This window comes from Phoca vitulina, unplaced genomic scaffold, assembly GCF_004348235.1.
Source record: "Phoca vitulina isolate PV1807 unplaced genomic scaffold, GSC_HSeal_1.0 scaffold27, whole genome shotgun sequence".
NCBI lineage: Eukaryota > Metazoa > Chordata > Mammalia > Carnivora > Phocidae > Phoca > Phoca vitulina.
In genome coordinates, this window is record NW_022589730.1 from 25,081,270 (window position 1) to 25,103,034 (window position 21,765).

Sequence of the window (21,765 nt, forward strand, 5' to 3'; positions counted from 1 at the left end):
GCAAAGAACACACGTGGCATTCAGTCTGCCTCTTTAGGCCCCTCCAACCTGGAAGATTCCTCAGTCTTTTCCTGTCTTTCATATGCAAGCTATTTTAGGGAATGGTCCTTACATTTGTTTCCTCGTGACCAGACTCAAGCTGTGCTTTCTTAGCAGGAAACCCCTCAGAAAGGATGTTGGGTTTCTCTGTGCTGCACACCAGACAGCACGTGGTGGCTACCCGTCCTGTCGCTAATGACCTTAACCTCCATCATATGGTCAGATTAGACTCTGGCAGGTTTCTCCACCATAAGGTCACATATTTCCCTTTGTAATGAGGTGAGCCCTACGTGTGCCCCAGTCTGGTACCTGGAAGAGAATTTGCAGTCTACAACACAGGGGGAGTAGTCTACACAGAGCCAAGTGGTCTCAATGAGTTATGGGGAAAGAGTTCAAAATTCAGGGAGTCTGAGGCAACTAGAGTTTGCAAGGCAGAGCACCAGAGAAGAGAAATCAAGAAATCTGCAGCTTGGGGAAACTTCCAGAGCCAGTAGAAGGCTTCCCGAAAGGAATAGACAGAACAATCCCCTGAGATCACACAGGGCTAGAAATAGTCTATGTTTCCAGTGGATGAGGTAGAAACACTCCCATTCGGAAGCAATCTCAGAGGGTACTGACTCAGTAGTAGAGTAAGATATATCCCAGACTAAAGGCCTTCCACCTAACAAGGCTTTAAAAGCAAGCCTTGAAAAGATCAAACTCTTCGGAAGTAACTTAACTGTGCTCCAGAACAATGCCCCAAATGTTTAAATGAATACCAACAATAATCCAGCACCCAACAATGTAAAATTCCTAATACCTGGCATCTAATCTAAAATCACCAGGCACGCAGAGAAAAATATGACCTATATCCAGGAGAAAAATCAATGAATAGAAACAGACACTGAAATGACATGGATGACAGAATTAGTAGAGAAGAACCTTAAAACAGTTATTATAAATATATTTCTTATGCTCAAGAAGATTGGGGAAAGCATGGGCATGAAGAAGAGAGAAATGGAAGAGAGAGAAAAAAGATCCAAAGTGAACCTCTAGACACGAATAATACAACATCCAAAATGAACAATATACTGGACAGTATTAATGGTAGGTTAGGCTTTGTAAGAAAAGACTAGTGAACCTGAAGACATAGCAATGGAAACTATCCAAAATGAAGCACACAGAGAAGAAAGACTTAAAAAAAAAATTAAGCAGAGTTTGGTGAGCCATGGGAAAATATGAAGAATCACAGCAGACATATCATTGGAATCCCAGTGGTGGGAGGAGGTGGTAGCTGAAATTTTTCCAAATTTGATGAAAACCATAAACTTACAGATCCAAGAAACTCAATAAATGCCAAGTAGAAGAAACAAAGAAAAACCAGCTCAAGGCACATCCTCTTCAGATTGCTGAGACCTTGACTGTACATTTGATTGTCTCTCATTAATGGGTCCAAGGCATGAACACTGAACCCACAAAATGGGACAAGCACAAAAGCAGCAGGAAGAGAATGGGTGCAGGTGGAGTGGCATGAGATTCAGAAGAGAAGGAAAGGGTGACGTGGTGAGTGTGGTGGCAGGTCAGGGGCAGAGCAGGCTCAGTCACCTAGGAGACTGGCTCGCACTCCCTTGTTGCAGGTCCCAACCCCGTACCGGACGCAGATTCCTACTATTTCTGCACCAGAAGCGTCTAAAGACTCAGATCTGCTTTCTCTTTGCTGAGTGGATCCTATTGTCCCGGAGCCTGGCTCAATTCAGGGAAAGGAGCCCAAATGGTGATAAAATCAGCAAGCACAGCGGACACCTGGAGGCTGGCAGGACAACTCCACTTTTCAAAAGCCTAAAAATAGCCCTGACCACGCTGGAAATGCCAGCAGCCCCACCAGTCCCACTGGAACACACTGCAGGACGCCTCACCTGCAGAGATTTCAGGTCAAGGGACAAAAAATTTCCAAGTGCGCCGAGTTGCCAGAGCATGGCCTCATTTCATCTCTGGGGGATGTCAGGCCTGCCACCGATGCTTATAGCATAGCCAAGAGCGTGCTGCCACACGCATCACCATGGGACACCCTGGGCCTCGGCAGGCGCCCACCCCTGCCCGTCTACCACTGCTAGAGCAAGGGGCCAAAAGAGCAGGTAGGCTCTGGCCAGGCTGAGGATCAGGACCTGGCTGGGGGGGTTGGAGACTGTTCCTGCACCTACCTGCCAGGCTGGGAGGACCTTCTCGATGTCATTCAGGTTGATGCCATCCCCATCTTCTAGCTTCCCTTTTCCACACCTGGACCAGAAAAGACAGAAAGGCACTGAAAAGTCGGCATGTTCACGCATCCTATCCCGGCCCGGCAAGCAGGAAGAGCAGACACCTGGCCTTGCCTCCCCAAGGCCTGCAGGATCAGTCTGTCCCACCCAGAGGAAACAGCTCTGGAGAAGCATGCCTTCCTTCCTCAGGCCTGGCAACACAGGCCCTGCCTCGGGAACGAAGGACTTTGTGCAGGTGGGGGTGCTGGGACCAGTCCCGGGGCAGGGAGCACTAATGTGACATCCAACCCCCAGGGAGGGTAACAGAGGTACCAGAGCTCCCCTGGATCCTTCCAGGCAAAGACGCTAAGCTCCCTGCCGATGAATACCCCAAAACCTATCACAGTTCCAGCAAAAGCCCATCATCTCCCCCATTATACCAAAGGGACAATGAATGAACAGAAAGACCAAACAACTTTCTTGAGGTCACACAGGCCAGCAACAGGGATTGCTCCTTCCTTGGCCTGCCTCTCAGCCCGTCCAGCGAGCCCACTCAGATGCTGATGCTTTGTCTTCATGCCCTCCGTGGGCAGGCCTACCATCAGGGCACAGACACTGGCCTCGATTCGCTATCAAACACCCATGTCTTCTGTGTATTGAAGGTGCAGACTCGGACCCGACTGCCAGGCTGGAACTCCAGCTGCATCCCTTACTAACTGGGGGACCCTATGCAAGTCACATAACCTCTCCGGACCTCAGTTTCCCCATTTGTAAAATGGGGATCATTAGTAGTGTCTAACTAAGGTGGTAGGAGGATTAAACCAGTTAATGTATCTAAGTGCTTACAATCATGCCCGGCGCGCACAAGCGCGCTCGCACACGCACACACCCCCATATATACAACCATATTTACATACCCTATTTAACGGTAAACATATTATTATGGTAAATACGGGTAATAATCACATCAAGTTATAATAAGATAAATAATATGGTGCCACTAGGGCTAACACTCCTAGTACTAATACTGTTTACAACTATCTTACTAGTACTCCTACTATTACTGTTTTGCTACTGTTTTTTAAAAAAGATTTTATTTATTTGACAGAGAGACACAGCGAGAGAGGGAACACAAGCAGGGGGAGTGGGAGAGGGAGAAGCAGGCTTCCCACTGAGCAGGGAGCCCGATGCGGGGCTCGATCCCAGGACCCTGGATCATGACCTGAACCGAAGGCAGACACTTAACGACTGAGCCACCCGGGCACCCCTGTTTTGCTGTGGCTGCTGCCGGGGAAGAGAGCACCAGCACGGAGACTGATTAAGAGCCTAGACCCTGGAGCCGACCTCAGCCCACGAAAGTTACTCATTTCTCTGCACCTCCGGGCTCCCGCAATTTGTCGACGTGAATAATGCTCCTGCCTCCCTAGGTTTGGTGAGTTTTAAATAATACGAGGTGAGCACTGGGAACGGTGCCCAGGACGGATTAGTGACCACTGCTCTCATTGTTATTATTAGGGACCCAGGCATGGTGAGGGCTGCCTGGTGTGATGGCTGCGGCATTTTCCAGCTGCAGAATTAATGCAACTCTCAAATTTCAGAGCATTTATTTGTTCAATATTTGCCGAGCATCTCTTGTGTTTTTGGCCTTGTTAACCTCCCTTGGAGTCATGGAAAATAAATCTGGTGTAGTTCCTGCCCTCCACAACTCAACAGCTCTTGGGAAACAAATCCTAAACTCATCTGACAGGGCAGTGAGCCTGACCACCAGTAGGGGGCAGCATGTGATAAGCGTCAGGGAAGCCTTGCAGAAGGCGGAGCCGGGGTGGCTGCATATCCCAGCAAGGCTTGGATGGAAGAGGGCAGAGGACGTGAGCTATGCCCCCGTTCAACAAGTGTTTCTGTGTGGGCTCCAGCTCAGGCTGGGCCCCAGTGTAAACAATGCATAGACTGGGCCTCTCAGGGCAACCGAGGGCAGCCCAGGAACCGACAGGAATGCTGCCCAGACCGTCCAGAGGCATCCAGAATGGTCTGGGGCAGAGGGAGGGAGGTGGGTCATGAGCTGGCCAAGCAGAGAACTCGGGAGAATGTCCTGGGCAGAGGGCAGCAAGGCAATGGCCTGGAGCTAAGCCCAAGTATGTTGCCAGCTGGGATGTCAGCCTTCCTGCCAGGGGAGTGGGGCGGGGGTGGGGGTGGGTAAAGGGGCAAGATGGTGCTAGAGGGCCGGGGCTGGAAGGACAGCTCAGGTTCTGGGAGGTGGAGCTGGGGTGGGAGGGGTGTAAGGAGGGTGTGAAGGGCATGAGGGAAAAGAGGAGAGTTCTTGCTCCCGCTGCCCCCACCCCAGCCTCCTGATGCCCTGGGCTGCATGTAGGTAAGGAGGCGGAGAAAGGTCTGGAAACATCCAGCTACCTTTTAACTACAGGCTGGCTGGTGAAGGTACCAATGGCTTGCATCTGCATTTCATGCGCACCATGGCAGCGGGAGGTGTGGAAGCTGGGGACCGCTGGCTGACTGGAATGGCTGACACCCTCACCCCCAGATCACGTACACTACCCCCCACCTCTGGACTCCCAGCTGCCCCGAGCTCCAAGCACACACTACACACCAGCTTAGCTCAGCACAGGCGCCTCAGCAGCCCCTGGGGGCGGCAGGGGACTGCGTGCAGGGAGAGCTGCTGTCCCCCTAGACCGTCCTGCCTGGGGTTCGGAACTCCCTGGAGGGACTGCAGGTTCGGAGGGCAGAAGGTTGCTACCACCCAGCTGAGTCACTGCTGCCAACAGGGTTTCCAAGGCAACAGCCTTCTCTGATTTCTGTCCCTCCATGGAAACATGGGCTGCGGGAAGCCTTGGCAACCAACCTTGGTACCCTGCTTCCGAGGGATGCTGCAGTGGCTGGGCACGTGGAGTCCGCCCCCAGTATGGCTGGACTCTAAGGGTGACACAGTTCCTGCCTCACCCACAAGGTGGCCACTGGATGCTACACCCACGATCCCCCAGGAACCTGGGGAGGCCTGGTCTCGCCTCTGCTCTATCCCATTCTAATAGGGTGCCTCCATGCTGAAGGCCATCTCCCCTCTCTACCCAAGCAAAAAATGCTCTTGGGAGCTCTGATGGAACCCACACAGGCAGGATGATGGAAAAAGGAGCCGTGGTGAGAGGCTGGGGTCTCCTGGGAGAGTATGAGGCAAGTGATGGGTCTCTCCCCAGAAAAATTTATACAAGCACGTGATTTTGCATGAAATTTTAAGGGGGTTAAGCTGATTCACAGATACTCTGTTATGGTGACCTGGGCACTGGGTGGCGTCAGAAGGCCTTAAATCATGGCTCTTCCACTTGGGCAAGTTAGTCTGCCTCTCTGAGCTGCATTTCTCTCATCTCTGAAATAGGGACAAGAGCATCTCCCTCCCTAGATTGTTGTTCATGACACCGGTGAGACCAGGGTGGCCAGAGAGGGGGTGCCCACTGGGTGGGGTAGGGAGCAGGTGAGAGGCAGTTATGTTTAATATAACCAATAATACCAGTTATGTTTAGATCTGCAGTGACGGGAGGCGGGAGTGGACAGGAAGGGATTGGAAGGAAAAGTAAAAGCCATCGCATAATAAAAAAAAAAAAAAAAAGGAGAACAACCAGTGTTGGCTAAGATGTGGAAAAATCAGCAACCCTGAACATTGCTGGTGGGAATGCAAAATATTCAGCCTTCGTGGAAAATCGTTTGGCCATTTCCTCAAAAACTTAAAACATGGAATTACCATGTGTGGTATTGTGATTTATATAAGATATATTTGGTCTGTGTCCCCAGTCCTGGTACAGAACTAAAATCCTTGGAATTTCTTAAGCCAAGACAGAGATCAAGGTGTCTTTTGTTATGTTAATGAGGCAACTTTTGCAAAAACACCTAGGGAACCTAAGGGAGGGGGCTACTTGACAGGGGACCCAACTATATGAAGGGAGGGTTAGAACTTTCAGTCCTGACTCTGACCTCCAGGGAGGGGAGAGGGGCTGAAGTTGGAATCAATCGCCAATGGCCAATGATTCGATCAATCACACCTGTGTAATGAAGCCTCCACAAAAGCCCAAAAGGAGAGGCTTTAGAGAGCGCCGGGGTGGAGAGCACGGGGAGATTCCGGGAGAGTGGCACTCTGGACAGGGCATGAAGCTCGGCACCTTTCCCCATCCCTCGTCCTATGCCTCTCTTCCATCTGGCTGTTTCTGAGTTACATCCTTTTATATAAACCAGTATTTAGTGAGTACAGTGTTTTCCCAACTCCCGTGCACCACCCCCCCCAGCAAATCAATAGAAGCCAGGGAGGGGGTTGCTGGAACCCCCAATCTAGAGCCAGAGATCTGAAGCACAGATGACAGCCTGGCCTTTTGACTGGCATCTGCAATGCGGGGAGGGGACAACGCGTAGGACTGAATTCTCAACCTGTGGAGTCTGACACTTTTTTCCAGGTAGATGGTGTCAGAATTGAGCCAGATCGCAGGATACTCAGCTGATACCAGAAAACTGCTTGGTGGTGTTGGGGAAAAAACCACACACACTTCAGAACTGGTGTCAGAATTAGACTGCGTGACTCAGCAATTTCATCCCCAGGCTCATACCCCAAAGAATGGAAAACAGGGACTGAAACAAATACTTGTACACGAATGTTCATCGCAGAATCATTCACAATAGCCAGAGCATGGAAAGAACCCAAACGCCCATTAGCAGATGAATGGATAAACAAACAGGGATAGAGCCATGTGATGGAATATTATGCAGCCACAAAAAGGGATGAAGTGCTGATAGATGCTACAATGTGGATGAACCTCAAAAATATGCTGAGTGAAAGAAGCCAGAGCCCAAAGACCACATATGATCCCATTTCTATAAATATCTGGAAGAGGTAAATTCACAGAAACAGAAAGCACACGGGTGGTTGCCAGGTATAAGAAGGGGCTGGGGTGTAACTGCTTAGTGGATCTGATTCTATTCTGGGGCGTTGAAAATGTTTTGGAACTACAGGGAGGTGGTAGCTACCCCATATTATGAAAATACACAACGAAACTAAATTGAACACTTCAAAATGGTTAATGCATTGTTATGTGAATTCTAAGTTAATAACAATCATTTTAAAAAGAAAGGGAAAAAACCCCCATCTGTCTCATTCCCCTGTGTCAGTCACATTGCTGTCCTGAGGTCAGCCCAGGCCCGGACACATCATTAAGAGAAGAAGGCAACACTGATACACGAAGAAAGCAGAGGATGAGACAACCCGGTGTTAAAATCAAACACTACACCAGTGGTTCTCAAAATGGGGTCCCTGGACCAGCAGCACCAGCATCCCTTGGGAACTTGTTAGGAATGTACATTCTCAGGCCCCAACCCAGAACTTCTGAATGGGAGTTCAGGATGTTCTGGCTGTTTTGACAAGTCTCCCAGGGGTCCTGATCAAATGTGAGACCCACTGCACTCGATGGCTGACAAGCAGAGCCGTGGTGGTCATGAAGAGGAGCAGGGGCTGCGGATGGAGGGGGCTGAGCAGGGAAGCGTGGAGGGATTCTGGAGAGAGGCCAGTGAGCCTGCAGTTCTAGGTGGAGAGCCTCTCTGGACATCAGCCACCTATGTGTCCCCAGTTCAGCAGAGATGCCTGCCTGCCCAGAGAAAGGCCCCTCTCGACCCCAGGACGGCTGCAACCCCACCCACCCCCATGTAAGAGCCCCTGGTCACTCCTTACCCTTCCCGGTCGATATGTGGCAGGGGCTGCTTGGGCGTGTGTCTCAGCTTCCGGTGGAACTGGGTGAAGTCCAGCTTTTCAGGCTGCAGGTCCCAGGTGGCACCACTAGAGGCCGAGAAAAGGGGAGGAAGTGAGGTAAGGGGGCGACCAGCCCAGTTACTGATGGGGACCAGACAAGTGGACACAGGGAGCGTCCTCACAAAGAGGTGGGCCGGACGGGGAGGGCCCCCACCAGCCAAGGGCAGGGTGGACAGAGCCCCGTCCCTCGGAATGGAGGCTGTGGTGTCAGCTCTGTGCTCACAGACAAAGGGGCAGGAAGCTGCGTGCGAAGGCCCCACCTCCCCTCCGCGCCGCTGGGCAATAATGCGGGCCTATAAAACACAAGTGTCGGTCTGATGCTTACCCTACAGCGGTCCCCTAAAACACTTCAGAGTTTGCTTTCACACCTACATTTGAGGAAGGCTGGAGAAAAAGGAGGCCAAAAACCTGAAGCTTCTGATAGCAGCTCAAAATGGCGGCAAGGCAGCTCTGAGGTAGATAAGGCAAGTCCGCACGGCAGGACGCCGGCTGCCACCAGCCCCAGTCCCAGGAGACCATGGTGCTCCTGTTCTGAGTCTGAGCCAGGGGTGTGCCTGGAGCATGCCCAGTGTCGGCCAGCTCCAAGCCAGGGGCAGAGTAGAGCTAAAGGGCCGCTGCCATCCATAGTCCGAAGCTATCACTCCCCAGGGGAGTGAACATATGGTAGGTACCCATTAGCAAACCTTTCAGGGGCACCATCCCCACATACTGAGGAAACCCCGGCCAGTACCTGTTCTTCCAACCTGGCCCATCAGGAACCTTCTAGAATCTGAACCACTGACAACCCTTCTTTCCTCCAGACCTCCCTGCAGCCATCGCCCCCAATGCCTATGACCCCGGGAGCGGCGGGGGGGGGGGGGGGGGGATCTGCGGTCACAGCCATCTGTCCCTGGCTCTAACATAGGTTGCCCAGTGTCTGCCACGTGCCATTGTCCTTTGCTCTTCCAACCACCAGTCCACTCCTCTGCCTTCTCTCCCTCTTCCCTGTAGTTGGACTGTTAGAATGTCTTCTCTTTCCCCTTAACCCTCTCTCAGCCTCCTCTTCCTTCTCTTTCTCTCTTTCCTTTGGATGCTCTCCCCTCATTTTCCTTCCTTCCATCTCCTTCTCTCTCTCTCTCTCTGACCTCCTTCCTCAGCAGTCTCATCCTTTCTACTTCACCCTCTCTTTGTTTCTCTCCACTTCCTGATCAGTGAACACTCACCATTTACTCAACCTCTAAAGACCCCACGGGGCTTCTATAAGGACAAGAAGCTGGCATCCCAGCCAGAGGCATATGGCACAGACAAGAGGAAGAGGAGCTTACCTGAAGGAATCAAAGGTGTTGGCAGCCCAGATATCCGTGCCCAGCATGTCCAGAGAGTTGTCTTTGCTGCCATTCTGGAAGAAACAGGGGATGAGAAGGGTGGCATTATTTGCTAGGTCAGGACACCGAGAAGAAGTGGGCAAAGGCCCATTCCCAGAGAGGGCTGCAGAGGTCTCCCCCCTTGGGTGGTCATTCTGGGCAGCCTGTGGGCTGGAGAGAGCCACTGGAGTGAGCACCCTGGCTGGTGCCCCCAGTAAGAGTCACAAGGACCCCTGGCATCCCCCCAGGCACAGGCCCCCCCTTCGATGGTATCTGATACCTGTGCGGTCAGTACAGAAATAGCCTGGGTCTCTGCTGCCCCCAGCCCATGGCTCTGTCCTCAAAGCTGCCACGCTATTGAGCTGCAGCCTGATAGCAGTGGCTTCTTCCCAGGCACAGAGGCTCTGCAAAGCCAGACATGGTGGCAGGTCCGTGTGGAGGGGCTGGCTTCCTCTGGAGTTAAGCCCCCACTTCACAAAATCAGGCAGCACTGAGAAGCCCCCATTGACCAAGGCTACACCAGTGATTAACTTCTCTAAGTCAACCCGCCCCAGTCTTTGTCCCCCAATATTTCCTACATGATACATCCCGTAGACAGAAAGCACTTTATTCCATCCGGTTTCTATAATTTGGCTTCTCTGCCCTTTGGCTGATGATCTCCCCAAGTTCTCCAGCAACGTGCCTTCACTCCTGATGTCATCCATCCCTCGTTACCCCTACAGGCCACTTTCATCATCACACTCTTTACAAACAACACTTCCACCTCCAGTACACCTGGGCGTGTGCATGCCTTATGACCCAGAAGTCACGCCCAGGTACAAACACAACTGAAACGTGCACAAATGTTCACTAACAGTATGAAGCACAGAGGTGCAGAGCAGGACTCTGCATAACACATCCACACTGGAAACCACCTAAATGCTTACCAGCAGTTGACCAGACACATAAACTGTGGTATAATTCACATACTGGAATTTTACCCAGCCGGGAGAATGAACAAATTAAAACAACATACAATAGCATAAGTAAATTCCCCCAAACACAAAGTAGAACAAAAGAACCCAGACACAAAAAAGTGCCAATTCTATGATTCGATTTATATAAAGTTCAAGAACAGGCAAACTAACCTATGGAGACAGAATTCAGATAGTACCTGGAAGGGGACCCCAGAGGGGGTACGGGGTGGGGGCTGGTAATGTTCTGTTTCTTGATCTGGGTGCTGGTTACAAAAATGTGTTCAGCTTGTGAAAACCCACTGAACTGTATGCACGTGATATGTGCACTATTTTCCATGTGTGTTAGGACCTCCTGGTTAGATTCCTGGTAGTATTCCCTGTCTTTATGACTGATCTCTCCCCAAACCTGCCATGTATCAGGTCCTTTAGCTCCTACACTGGACAATCTTCTTTTGAGACCTATCCATAGGCCTAGGCCTGGCCAGACACTGAAGATGCAGAAGTAGAAAAGTCACAGGCCCTACCTGCAAAGAATGGTGTATGATGACACCTATGTAATAAATAATTACAAGACAGTGTGATATGTACACTGATTCAAGGGGCCATAGTAGCACAGACAACTTTCCTGGGGACTTTCCCTGAGCAGAGGTTGCAAGTATTCAGGAGGGTCAGGCAAGCAGAGGGAAAAGCAGGGACAGGGTCATCCTGGCAAAGGGGACAGAGTGTGGAAAGGGCAGGACACAACAGGATGTTCTAGGTAACTTTAGGGCCTCTATGGAGCACAGCAGCCTGGGGAGTGTCCAGGAGCCCCAAGCCCTGGGTGAGTTGGTGGTCTCCAACTGTCTCCACTCTGTCCTGGCCAGGACTTCCTAGGAGCCCCACAAGTATTCCTCAGTGATTGTTGGGTTTGCATGGTGGCCCCCTCCAATGCATATGTTGAAGTTCTAACCCCTAGTACTCAGAATGAGACTCTATTTGGGAATAGGGTGGTTGCAGATGGAATTAGTTAAGATGAGGTCATACGTGTGGGCCCTAATGCAATATGACTGGTCTCATAAAAAGAGGAAATTTGGACACAGAGACAGACACGCACAGAGGGAGGATGCCATGGGGAAATCGGAGGCATGCTGCCACAAGCCAAGGAACTACTGGGAGCTGGGAGAGAGACCTGGACCAGATCCTTCCTTGGTGCCTTCACAGAGATACATGGCTCTTCCAACACCCTGATTTCAGGTTTCTGGACTCCAAAACTGTGGGATGACAATACCTTTCACTAGGTTGACCCAGTTTGGGGGTCAGAAGTGTGAAATCAAGCAGCTCTAGCAAAATAATATGGTGATCAACCATCCATCTCTCTACAAACTCCCTTTGTGAGGGTGGTTAGTTGTGTCCCTTTCTCCCGCAGTCAGCATTTGCCCCTGCCCCAACCCCATGACCTTCTCCTGTCCTCATAGTCACACCAAACACCTGAGGGCTAGGGTCTCCCAAATCCTACAAACAAAGCAGCCTGGGCAGACAAGCCCAGACCCAGGCCAGCTTGGGCTGGTCTCTGACTCCCAACATCCACCTTCCCAGGAGCCGGCCCCTGAAAAGCCCCATCTGCTATCTTCCTTGGTGGCCACTCCTCTGCAGACCACAGCCAACATCACCCCAGAGCCTGCTGAACAAAGCCCCAGTGCACAAGAAATGAACCTGAAGCAGGCTCAGTGACCCCAGCCCTGTGCTTCTCCCAGCAAACGGAGATACCAGCACCTTGACAGAGAAGGCCCACGATGTGGGGGTTTGGTTTTGTTTTTGATTCTCTTCATTTTCTTCACATTGGTCAGAGCTGGTGAGCACACTCTCCTCCCTTACTGCATCATACTCAGCATGCCCGACTCACCAGCCCCTCACGTGGAAACCAACCTAGTTTCCAGGGAGAGTGAGGAGTTTGCAGGTGCATTTCAGCCTTTAATCAATCTGAAGGAAAGGGAACACACTGGCCGGTGGAAAGGTTGAGTAGCGCAGCCTCCCAGCAGAGGGGCCCAAGCGCTCGGCCCCTCACAGACACCGGCAGGAGACAATGAGGGGGTGTAGGGAAAAGGGAGGGCCGTCAATGGGGGGGCTGAGGGAACAAAGGGGAGTGGTGTGTGACCTCAGACCTTATCAATAAAATGGGGACTGGCCCCTCCCAGTGGCACCACCAGCCAGAAGCCCTAGGTTCTAAGTGAAAACTTTCTCCTCCCCCCGTGCCGAGAGCTCCTTCTCCTCCCACTGTGCCACAATCCTCCTGTGAATCAACCACGTTTACTTAGGGCCGTAGGCCTCTCCATATGGTGCCAGACGGCGGCTCTGTGCACTGGGTGCTTCCTACCCACACCTGTCCCGTCCCACGTTCCCGCAATCCCTTTCATTACTGACAGGGTCTTACCAACCCATCCTGCTCCTCGCCTGCCCCTCTCCTTCAAAGCTTGGCTCCTGCAGGAAGCTCATCTCACCTCCCAAACTACAGTCACCTTGCTCTGTCCTGAACTTACCACCCAAGCAGGTGACGTGTGGCAGCAGAGCCCACCTGTGGCAGTTCTCACTCCATCACTCCATCCAGCGATCCCTCCCCTGCCCTAGATCAGAGACCCTGGCTGGCAGGCACCTCCCTGGTCCCCCACGGCTCTTTGCTCACTGCCTAAGAAGTGTCTGCCGAACTGACTTCCACTTCAATGAACTTCCACTGCCTTCCTCAAGCTTGTGTTTTCCTCTTGCCACAGTGACCTTGCCTTGTGACCTCAGTGAAGTCTGGACTTGAGATTCTTTGCATTTAAGTAAAGCGGTCTCTGAGAGTGCAATGCTGTGTGCTACAGATGGGTTTCTTCTGGCACGCACACTGATGCCAAGCCCTCTCCCACCAGTGGCAGACATCACTAATCAATCATGGCATGATTTACAGTCCTTGAATTAGCTGACTGCTAATGTTCCAGATCACCCCCTCTCCCTCCCTTCTTGAGTTGCTTCATCATCCTCCCCATCCCAACTCCTGGTGCCTGGCTTGCTTCAAATGCAATTTTGAAATTGCACATGGCTAGAGAGACTCACAATCAACCCCCACAAGGAGACAGCCCCCAGGCCTCCTGAGATGTTAGCTGGTCTAGGCCTCAAATGTAATAATCCATGAGCATTTCACAATTTTTTAAGTAGGCTGCATGCCCAACATGGGGCTTGAACGCACAACCCTGAGATCAAGAGTCACACGCACTATTGACCTAGCCAGCCCCCATGGGTAGTAGAGCATTTCAGATGCAAAGGTCAAAAAACAACAACAAAATCAAAGAAACAAATAAATTCTGCTTCCGAAGTACATGTCTGAGACCTCACCCAGAGTGAAGTTCACCGTCCTTCAGAGTAGCACACGAAGTCTCTTTCCCTGATCCCCTATGCTTTAAATACCCAACTGACTCTGGCACTTACAAATTCAGCCTAAGGGGACCATTGCTTGTCATGGTTCCCTTATAAGAATGTTAAATATTGGGGTGACTGGGTGGCTCAGTTGGCCAAGCATCCGACTTGTGATTCGGCTCAGGTCATGATGTCAGGGAGCCCCGTGTCAGGCTCCATGCTCACCGGGGAGTCTGCTGGAGATTCTCTCTCTCCCTCTCCCTCTGCCCTTCCCCCGACTTGCTCTCTCTCTCTCAAATAAATAAAAAAAAAGCTAAATCTTCCAGGTAAGTTTTTTTTCCCAAATTGTTTTCTTGCGGTAAAGTGCACACAACATAAAATTTACCATCCTAACCATTTCTAAGTATACGGTTCAGTGGCATTAAGTACGTTCACATGGTTGTGCAGCCCTCATCATCATCCTTCTCCAGCACTCACCCTGTAAAACTGGACCTCCAATCCCACTGGATGCTAGCTCCCCATTTCCCCTCCCCCTTCCCCAGCCCCCACCTTCCTATTTTCTGTCTCCATGATTTGCACCACTCTGATACCTCACCCGAGTGGAATCATACAGGATTTGTCTTTTTGTGACTAGCTGACTTCACTTAGCATAATGTCCTCAAGGTCCATCCATGAGCCCAGCCTCACACCTGGAGCCAGACTTGTAAGCCCGTTGACTACGGCTACCTTCTCTTCTTGGGCCTCCCCAGTGGCCAAGCTGGGCACACAGTAGGTTTGCCTCCAATGCCTGCCAGCCAATTAAATGGACTCCACCCTGCTGCTTTGAGTCTGAACGATTGATTCACAGATTGGGAAGTCAAGATCGATTTACCAGCCTAGGATTCAAGGCCACTGAAGAGCGAGGCACGTGGGCAGCAGAGAGAATGACTATGATGAAGGGATGGGAAGGTCACAGCCAGGAAAAGAATAACGTGGACGGGACCCCGGACCTGTGCCACTCAGCAGCCCCGGAGGAGGCGATGGCCCTGGGCAAGAAGGAAGGCCCTCAGGCTGCTGAGCTGGAGGTGCCGAGGGCTGTGGGCCAGAGGTTCGGCCGGTCTTTGCTGAATGGGACAGAAGGTAGCCCCATTAACAGGTGAGAGGGCAAGTCTGGAGAAGCCCACAATGAAAGTCTGGGTCACAGGGGCTGACCTATTTATTGTCGCTCTACTTGACACAACAACTGCAGCATATAACAAGAATCTGGATGTTTCCTCAGAGCTTGTTGTAATGCAATGTGACAGGCATATAATCACTGCATGCAACCGTTTCTCAACAGGGGCTGGAGACACTGCCTGGCACTTGGAAGCAAAATCAATCTCCATCAATCTCAGCCCAGAGAGGGAAGAACCTCACCTGCTGAGCCTTCTTTTGCTGTCCCTTGTCAATGCAGAGGTGGTGGCTTGGGCACTGCCCAGAGGGACCAGGCCTCACTCGGCAGAGTGACTGAGTGCCACAGTGAAAGTGGACCACCAGGAACCCAGAGCTTCACACGCCCATCCCCAGCGCCCCAGCCCTGTGCTGGCAGCATCCAAGCTGACCGTGAGGCCACCCTGCCATGGGGCTTCAGATCCTGTCTAAGTCCTTGAAGTGTCTGGATATTCCCCCTTTCTTGAGTTCTGGACACCAATCCTCAAACCTTGCAACCCCCAATATACACACCACCTGTTCCACAAACCCTCTTATGATTGCAGAGAGGTTCATCCATGAGCCCAAGTAGGTTGTAAGTTACAAAGAGGCAGGATCTTGCAGACAGACAGACCCACACACAGGCAGACGGCAATCTGATTTCTGGAACCTCACACCTGGAGCCACACCCACCTCACTCTCCAAACCACCCCGTACTCACACTGAGGAGCCACGTGAGAAGCAAGGACAAGCAGAGGACAGAGCAGAGGGTGACCAGGACTTGGCTTGTTCCCAGGCACCCCCTGCGCTCTCAAGCGTCGGCTTTCCTGGCACATAAGTAATGTGTGGTGTTAGCGTCAAGGGCTCTGAGGCCACACTGTGCTGCCCAAGATATGGGATTATATTCCTCTTTGGACCACTGTGCTCTTCCTGGACTCAGAGAAACAAATGTCCTCCCTGTCCCCAGTCTTTGTTTCTGACAGGAACCAGCTCAGGACCCCTCCTCTCTGCCCCTCTGCCGTGTCCTCGAAGCTTGTGCCCCAGGAACCCACAGCACGTCCAGCGCTTCCTAACTCTTCTGCTGCAGAGCTTCCCAGTGGTGTTCTAGAAACACTAATCCACTGGCTCTCAGATGTCAATATGCATCAGAATCATGTGGAGAGAGGAGCATTGCTAGGTTAAATTTAGTGCAGCTGGGGTGGTCCACGAAACACACTTTTAGAAACACTGGATGTTAGAAGGGTTTTGTGGGGGACACACAAAAAAAAGGTTCCTTCATCAAATGTTTGGGATACACTGGGTAAAAGATTGTTAAATAAACTACTTTATTGCAAAACTTCTCAGTGCCTTTATTGGCCTTGGATGGATATTGACTCTTCAAGGAGGTGGCAGTACAGTATGCAGTATTCCCCAAACTCCTTTGGCCAAAAACCCACCCCATCCTTCCTCTTTATTCCACAGAGCATTTTTTGGCGGGGCGGAGGGGGGGGGGGGCAGGACCAGGGTTCCACAGAACCTACTTTGGGAAACAGTCTTCTAACCCTCTTCCCCAGTGATTCTGCATCCCCTCAATTGGGGATGGCTTCACTTTTTTTGTTGCATCCCTCTGCCCACTCACCCCTCATCCTAGCCGTGCGACCCAGCATTAATCATTAAATACTTTTTAGCAAGGATTCAGGTGTCCGGGCATTGAGAGCCCCCCACAAAACTGCACTGGCTTCCTCAAGAACATCCTCCAGTTTGCCATTCCTGTGGCTGCAGTTTTTCTCTGAGCCCCATCCCTGCCCCACCCGGGGGTCGGCTGGCCCCTGCCTCCCAGGTTGCTGCAAGGCCGAGGTTCTGAGAAGCCTCATCAGGAGCAACCACCCTTTTCAGTGGATGGTGTTTAGCACTTAAACGCTGCCGAATCCTTCACAACAGCCCCATTCCCTGGCAATTAGGGGGCCTCATGCCAGCGTGAACCATGCTGCTCTCAGAACAGAGCACAAAGAGATAATGAGCACTTTACACCACGTGGAAAAGAAAAGGAAACAGCCTGCCTGCAGGCAGGGAGACTGGAGCCGCCTCTGAGGGCCCCGCAGGTGTGCACGGCTACCCCCAGCTCGGAGGTGGGGGGCTGGACTCCGGGTGATGACAAGAGCAAAGGCACTGAGGCAGCACTCGCCAAATGCCGGCCACCCTCTGAGCACTTCACACTGGTTACAACCTTAGGAAGCCCCATTTCACTGATGAGAAAACAGGCTCAGAACCTACCTGTGTTCAGAGAGCTAGTTCCCAGGATGGGAATGTAGACAGTGTGGCCCAGAGTTTACGCTCCTAACCGTGGCACCGTGCAGTGCCATCACCCAAATAAACCATGACCCCAACGCGGATTGCTATAATGCAGTAAGGTATCCATCCCCCCCCTCCCAAGACAGCTGGGTTCTCCAAGTCCATCTCTGCCCACGTCTGGGAAGGTAGCGCGGGTGGAGGGAGTAAACTGCCTGCAGCGAAGTGAAGAGGGCATCTGGGGGTGTGAGCTGGGCTGGATAAAGATGGCGGGGGGCGGGGGCTCTGTGCCTGGGTGAATGAAACCAGGTGGGAGGGAATCACTGCACGCTAGAAAAACATGCTAAGTCAGGAGCAGTGGGAAAATAAACCCTCCTCTGTGCCGCCGTCTTTGCTGTATTAGTATACAACTGTGGAGTGGTTTTTGCTCGTGCATGTGCATGTGTGTGGGTATATAGGTGTGGACAATTCCAGGCTACAAGGCTTTAGAGACTAAGCAGAACTTGACTGAATCGGACATCCAGCAGCAGGAGGACTGCCCCCATTCCTGGGAGGGTCACAGGTGAAGTTCCAGCTAGAGGAAGCTGGGGCATGTTGGTCTGGACTTCCCCAGTATGCCTGCTATTTGTCCGCTGTGCCAGGGGCCACTGAGGCAGGGGTGGCCAGCCTTTGGTCCTGGCCTCCCACAACTGAAAGTCCAGTAGGGGAGCAGCTGTGTATACACAGCCCGGTGCTGGACACCAGAAAGCAAAGGGCAGTAGAGCCCCTGCTCCTCAGAGGGCTCACTATCCCAGTCCATTTCCCTTCTCAGTGTAGAATGTTCTTCTACAGATTCTGCCCATCATGAGGGCCAACAGCAAGCCTGACCCTCATGTGGGTTCTCTCACTTCAAGGACACAGGTTCCCAGCGTAGCTGACTGGGAGGGCCATCTCTTTAGACACAGACGAAACTTCTCTCCTTCCTCTCGAAAGACCCCACCCCAACTCCCCTGCCTCAGCCCCGATCTATCACCCACAGAAGTGGACTAGCACAGTGCTAGTCCTGAGGCTATCATCCCTGCCCTCGAAGGTCTCACCACCCCACCAGGAATCACAGAAACAAAGAGAACAATGGAAGATGGCACGTGGTCAAGCACCACATGACATGATGCCTGCCAACCCTGTGGCTGGTTTTGGGGGAGAGAACAGAGGTGCTCCAAGACTCCAGGAAAACTTCCTTCGAGTAGCAACATGGTTTGGATTAAAAGTGGGGAAAGCAGGATTCCAGGCCTGCAAGCTGCATCCTGGAGGGCTCAGGAGAGTCACTCGACTCCTCAGACCTGTGCTGTTCCCTCTGCACGATGAGTCTTTGGACTGGACCAGTGACTCCCAGTTGGGGTGGGTTGGGGTGGGGAGAGCAGGTGGACCATATAAGACACTGAGACCAAAGGCCCCTGAAGGCATCTCCCAGGCCCAAACAGGGGCTTCCTACAGGCCACGTCTGAAACTCCTCTTAGGCTCCAATTAAACCAGAATTTGAAAAACAGTCCTGTCCTAGTAATTCCGTGTGTGTGTGAGTGCGTGTGCATGTATGTGCATGTTTGTGTTCAGCACCAAGGACAGCATCCCACATGCTGGTGGGAGACAATGATAGATTCCGCCCCCCCCAATATTTTAATGCCCCTACAATAGAAGGATCTTTGGGGCAGGAGAATGGCAGAACAGTGACCAGCACAGAGGGCCTCCTGGATGGCACCAGAGCTGAGTTCAGGAGCAGGAAAGGCCATTCCTTTCATTCTGGAACTTTCTTGTCTATCCATTCATTCTGTCCCTTCCTTCTCTACTAGACTCCACTGTCTTTGAATTAAAACCCAAAGGGAAATGTGGGAGATAATGACTGAAGCCTGTGACCAAGTATATTTCTCTGAATCCAATCCTTTCTGCCCACTCTCTTTGGCTAACTAAGTTTGTGCTTTCGGATTTAAATGGCCATGTTATTTGAAACTGTCCTGGACTGGGCCACACCACAGGCCCCTTCTGGCTGGCTTCCTATTCAGCATCTGCTGAAATAATGGGGGCCATTCACTTGTCCCCAGTTGTCCACGCTGCCCATGCCCCTCTGCAGAGAAAGGATCCCATCCTCCAAGGCTCCTCACTAAGCCTTCTTGAAGCTCCCCAGGCCCCAGGGATACTCCCTACTGCCAGCCCCAGACTCAGAACCATAGAAGGTGAGGGAGGAAAGGAATTGAGAGATTGGGTCAAAGGGGTGACCCGGGGCTTCTACAGAGGTGCTCCCAGAGCAATGAGGTAGATGAAGTGGGAGAGACAGCAGGTGGGCTCCTCCTTCCCCCACCTCACCAAGCAGTTTTGCCCCTTTTGTTTTCCTTATGGGATTTCGCTGAAAGATTCTAAAGAAACAAAAGGTTCTGTTCTTTAAAAAAATTAACTTTTATTTTAGGTAATTGTAGATTCACATGTAGCTGTAAGAAATAACCCAGGGATCCCCTGTACCCTTTATTCAGTTTCCCCCATGGGGAAACTTGTAAAAGTATAGCTCAATAGTAAAACCAGGATATTGACATTGATATAGTCAAGATGCAGAACATTTCCATCAGCACAAGGCTCCCACCTGTTGCCCTTTTGTACCAAAACCGTTTCATTCTGCCCCTCCCTTCCCTAATCCCTGGAACAGCTAACCTAGTCCCCATTTCTATCATCTTGCCATTTCAAGAATGCTATATATATGGAATCAGAGTATGCAACTTTGGGGGATTGGCTTTTTTTACTCGGCATAATACCCAGGTTATGGCATGTGTCACTAGCTGATTCCTTTTTACTGCTGATTGCCACAGCTTGTTTTAACTGTTCACCTGTTGAAGGACAGCTGGGTTGTTTCCAGTTTGGGGCTATTATGAATAAAGCTGCTATAAACATTTAAGTACAGGTTTTTGTGTGAACATAAGTTTTCATTTCTCTGGGATAAACACCCGCGAGTAAAACTGCTGGATCATATGGTATTTGCAGGTTCAGTTTTTTAAGAAACTGCCAAATTGTTTTCCAGAATGGCTATACCACTTTACACTCCTACCAGCTATGTATGAGTGATCCAATTTCTCTGTATCTTCACCAGCATTCAGTGTTGTCACTATTTTTTTTTTAATTAGCTATTTTGATAGGTGTGAAATCTCTCATTGTGGCTTTAATTTGCATTTCCCCTACAGCTAATGATGTTGCACATCTTTTTGTGTGCTTATTTGCCATCTGTACATCCTCTCTCTTCAGGGAAAAATGTCTCTTCATATCTTTTGTCCATTTTCTAATTGCATTGTTTTACATGCTGAGTTTGGGGAGTTCTTTATATATTCTGGATACTAGTCCATTTGTCAGATACATGTTTTGCAAAATTTTCTCCCTCTCTGTAATTTGTCTCTTCATCCTCTGAACAGGGGTTTTCCCAGAGCAAAGTTTTTAATGTTGATAAAGTCTAATTTCTCATCTCAGTGTTGACATCTACTGATTGTCTTTTCTCCATCTAGTTTGAAATATTTCTGGTTCTTAGTAAGACAAATGATTTTTTTATTGTAATAAGGACACTTCCATGTTATGTTATGAGACCCTGAATTGTATTTAAGTCTTCTGTTTTAACTGGCTTTTTGTGATAACACTCTGGCAGGGAAAGGCGGGGGGCACAGCCTCAGTACTTCCAGTGGAGGCAGAAGTCCAGGGGTACACTTTTCACGGCTAGGAGGTGGGAATTCTAGGTGGGAGTTTTAGGATTCCACGGAGTCCCCAGTGACCCTGCCGTGGGGGGTGGCCTCATTACCACTGGGCAACAGTGGAAGTCCCAACTTTCTATTAAAATTTCCTCTGACACAACCCACCAGGGAGAGAAGGGGTGCCTCAAAACTGCTGAGTGGGGGTGGAAGTCCAGGCCCCCACACGGTCTCCAATAATACCATGGGGTGCTAGGGGTCCTACTTATGAGCTGGCAGGGATGAAAGTCTCAGCTTCCTGCCTGGCCTTTTCTGACAACCACCCCAGTAGGGGTGGGAGGGCTCATTACAACACTCTGAGAGTGGCAGTCTAGACTCCCAGTGGGTCTTTGCTGGTGTGGGTGAGGGTGGGGCCACACTTTGTTCTGTGCTACTTGGCTGGAGTAGAGCAGTTATTGTCTAAAACTTTTCTATCTTGATAGGTTGCCCTTTGCCTGGACCTTTGCTTAGAGAGACCAGACTTTTATTGGGACTTTAAAAATCTGTGTCCACTGCCATTTCCTGGTTACCTCCTTCTTTGGCCCCAAGTCTGGGATGTTTTTACTCCCAGGTGTTTTACTTTCCAGTTTTACTCCCAGGTGTTTATCCCAGAGAAGTGAAAACTTATGTTCACACAAAAACCTATACTCAAACCTGTAAAAAGGAAACCCAGGGAAGTCATGACTGTGTCCTTGCTTGGGTCCCCCAAACCCTAGCTGGTCTGCCTTCTTATCTCTACCTTTCAGAATCTTATGTTTGTTTTACACAGAATGTCCAGGATTTTAGTTGTCCTTAGCAGAAGGAATATAAAAAAGAACATCCACTCCATCTTCCCAAAGCAGAAATCTAGGTCCATATTTTTAAAATATTTTGATGGCCTTAAGT

General features: G+C 50.8%; 1 protein-coding gene across 11 annotated transcripts in view; it reads right to left on the minus strand.

Annotated features, from left to right (window-relative positions):
* CTIF (cap binding complex dependent translation initiation factor) overlaps positions 1-21,765 on the minus strand; it is a 281,307-nt gene that overhangs the window by 163,675 nt on the left and 95,867 nt on the right. For all 11 annotated transcript variants that reach the window (XM_032422779.1, XM_032422782.1, XM_032422781.1 and 8 more), the window contains 3 exons: positions 9,351-9,424; positions 7,969-8,073; positions 2,220-2,295 (listed from right to left, as the gene is read on the minus strand). In XM_032422779.1, coding sequence (XP_032278670.1) covers positions 2,220-2,295; positions 7,969-8,073; positions 9,351-9,424 — 255 coding nt within the window. The remainder of the gene's footprint in view (positions 1-2,219; positions 2,296-7,968; positions 8,074-9,350; positions 9,425-21,765) is intronic.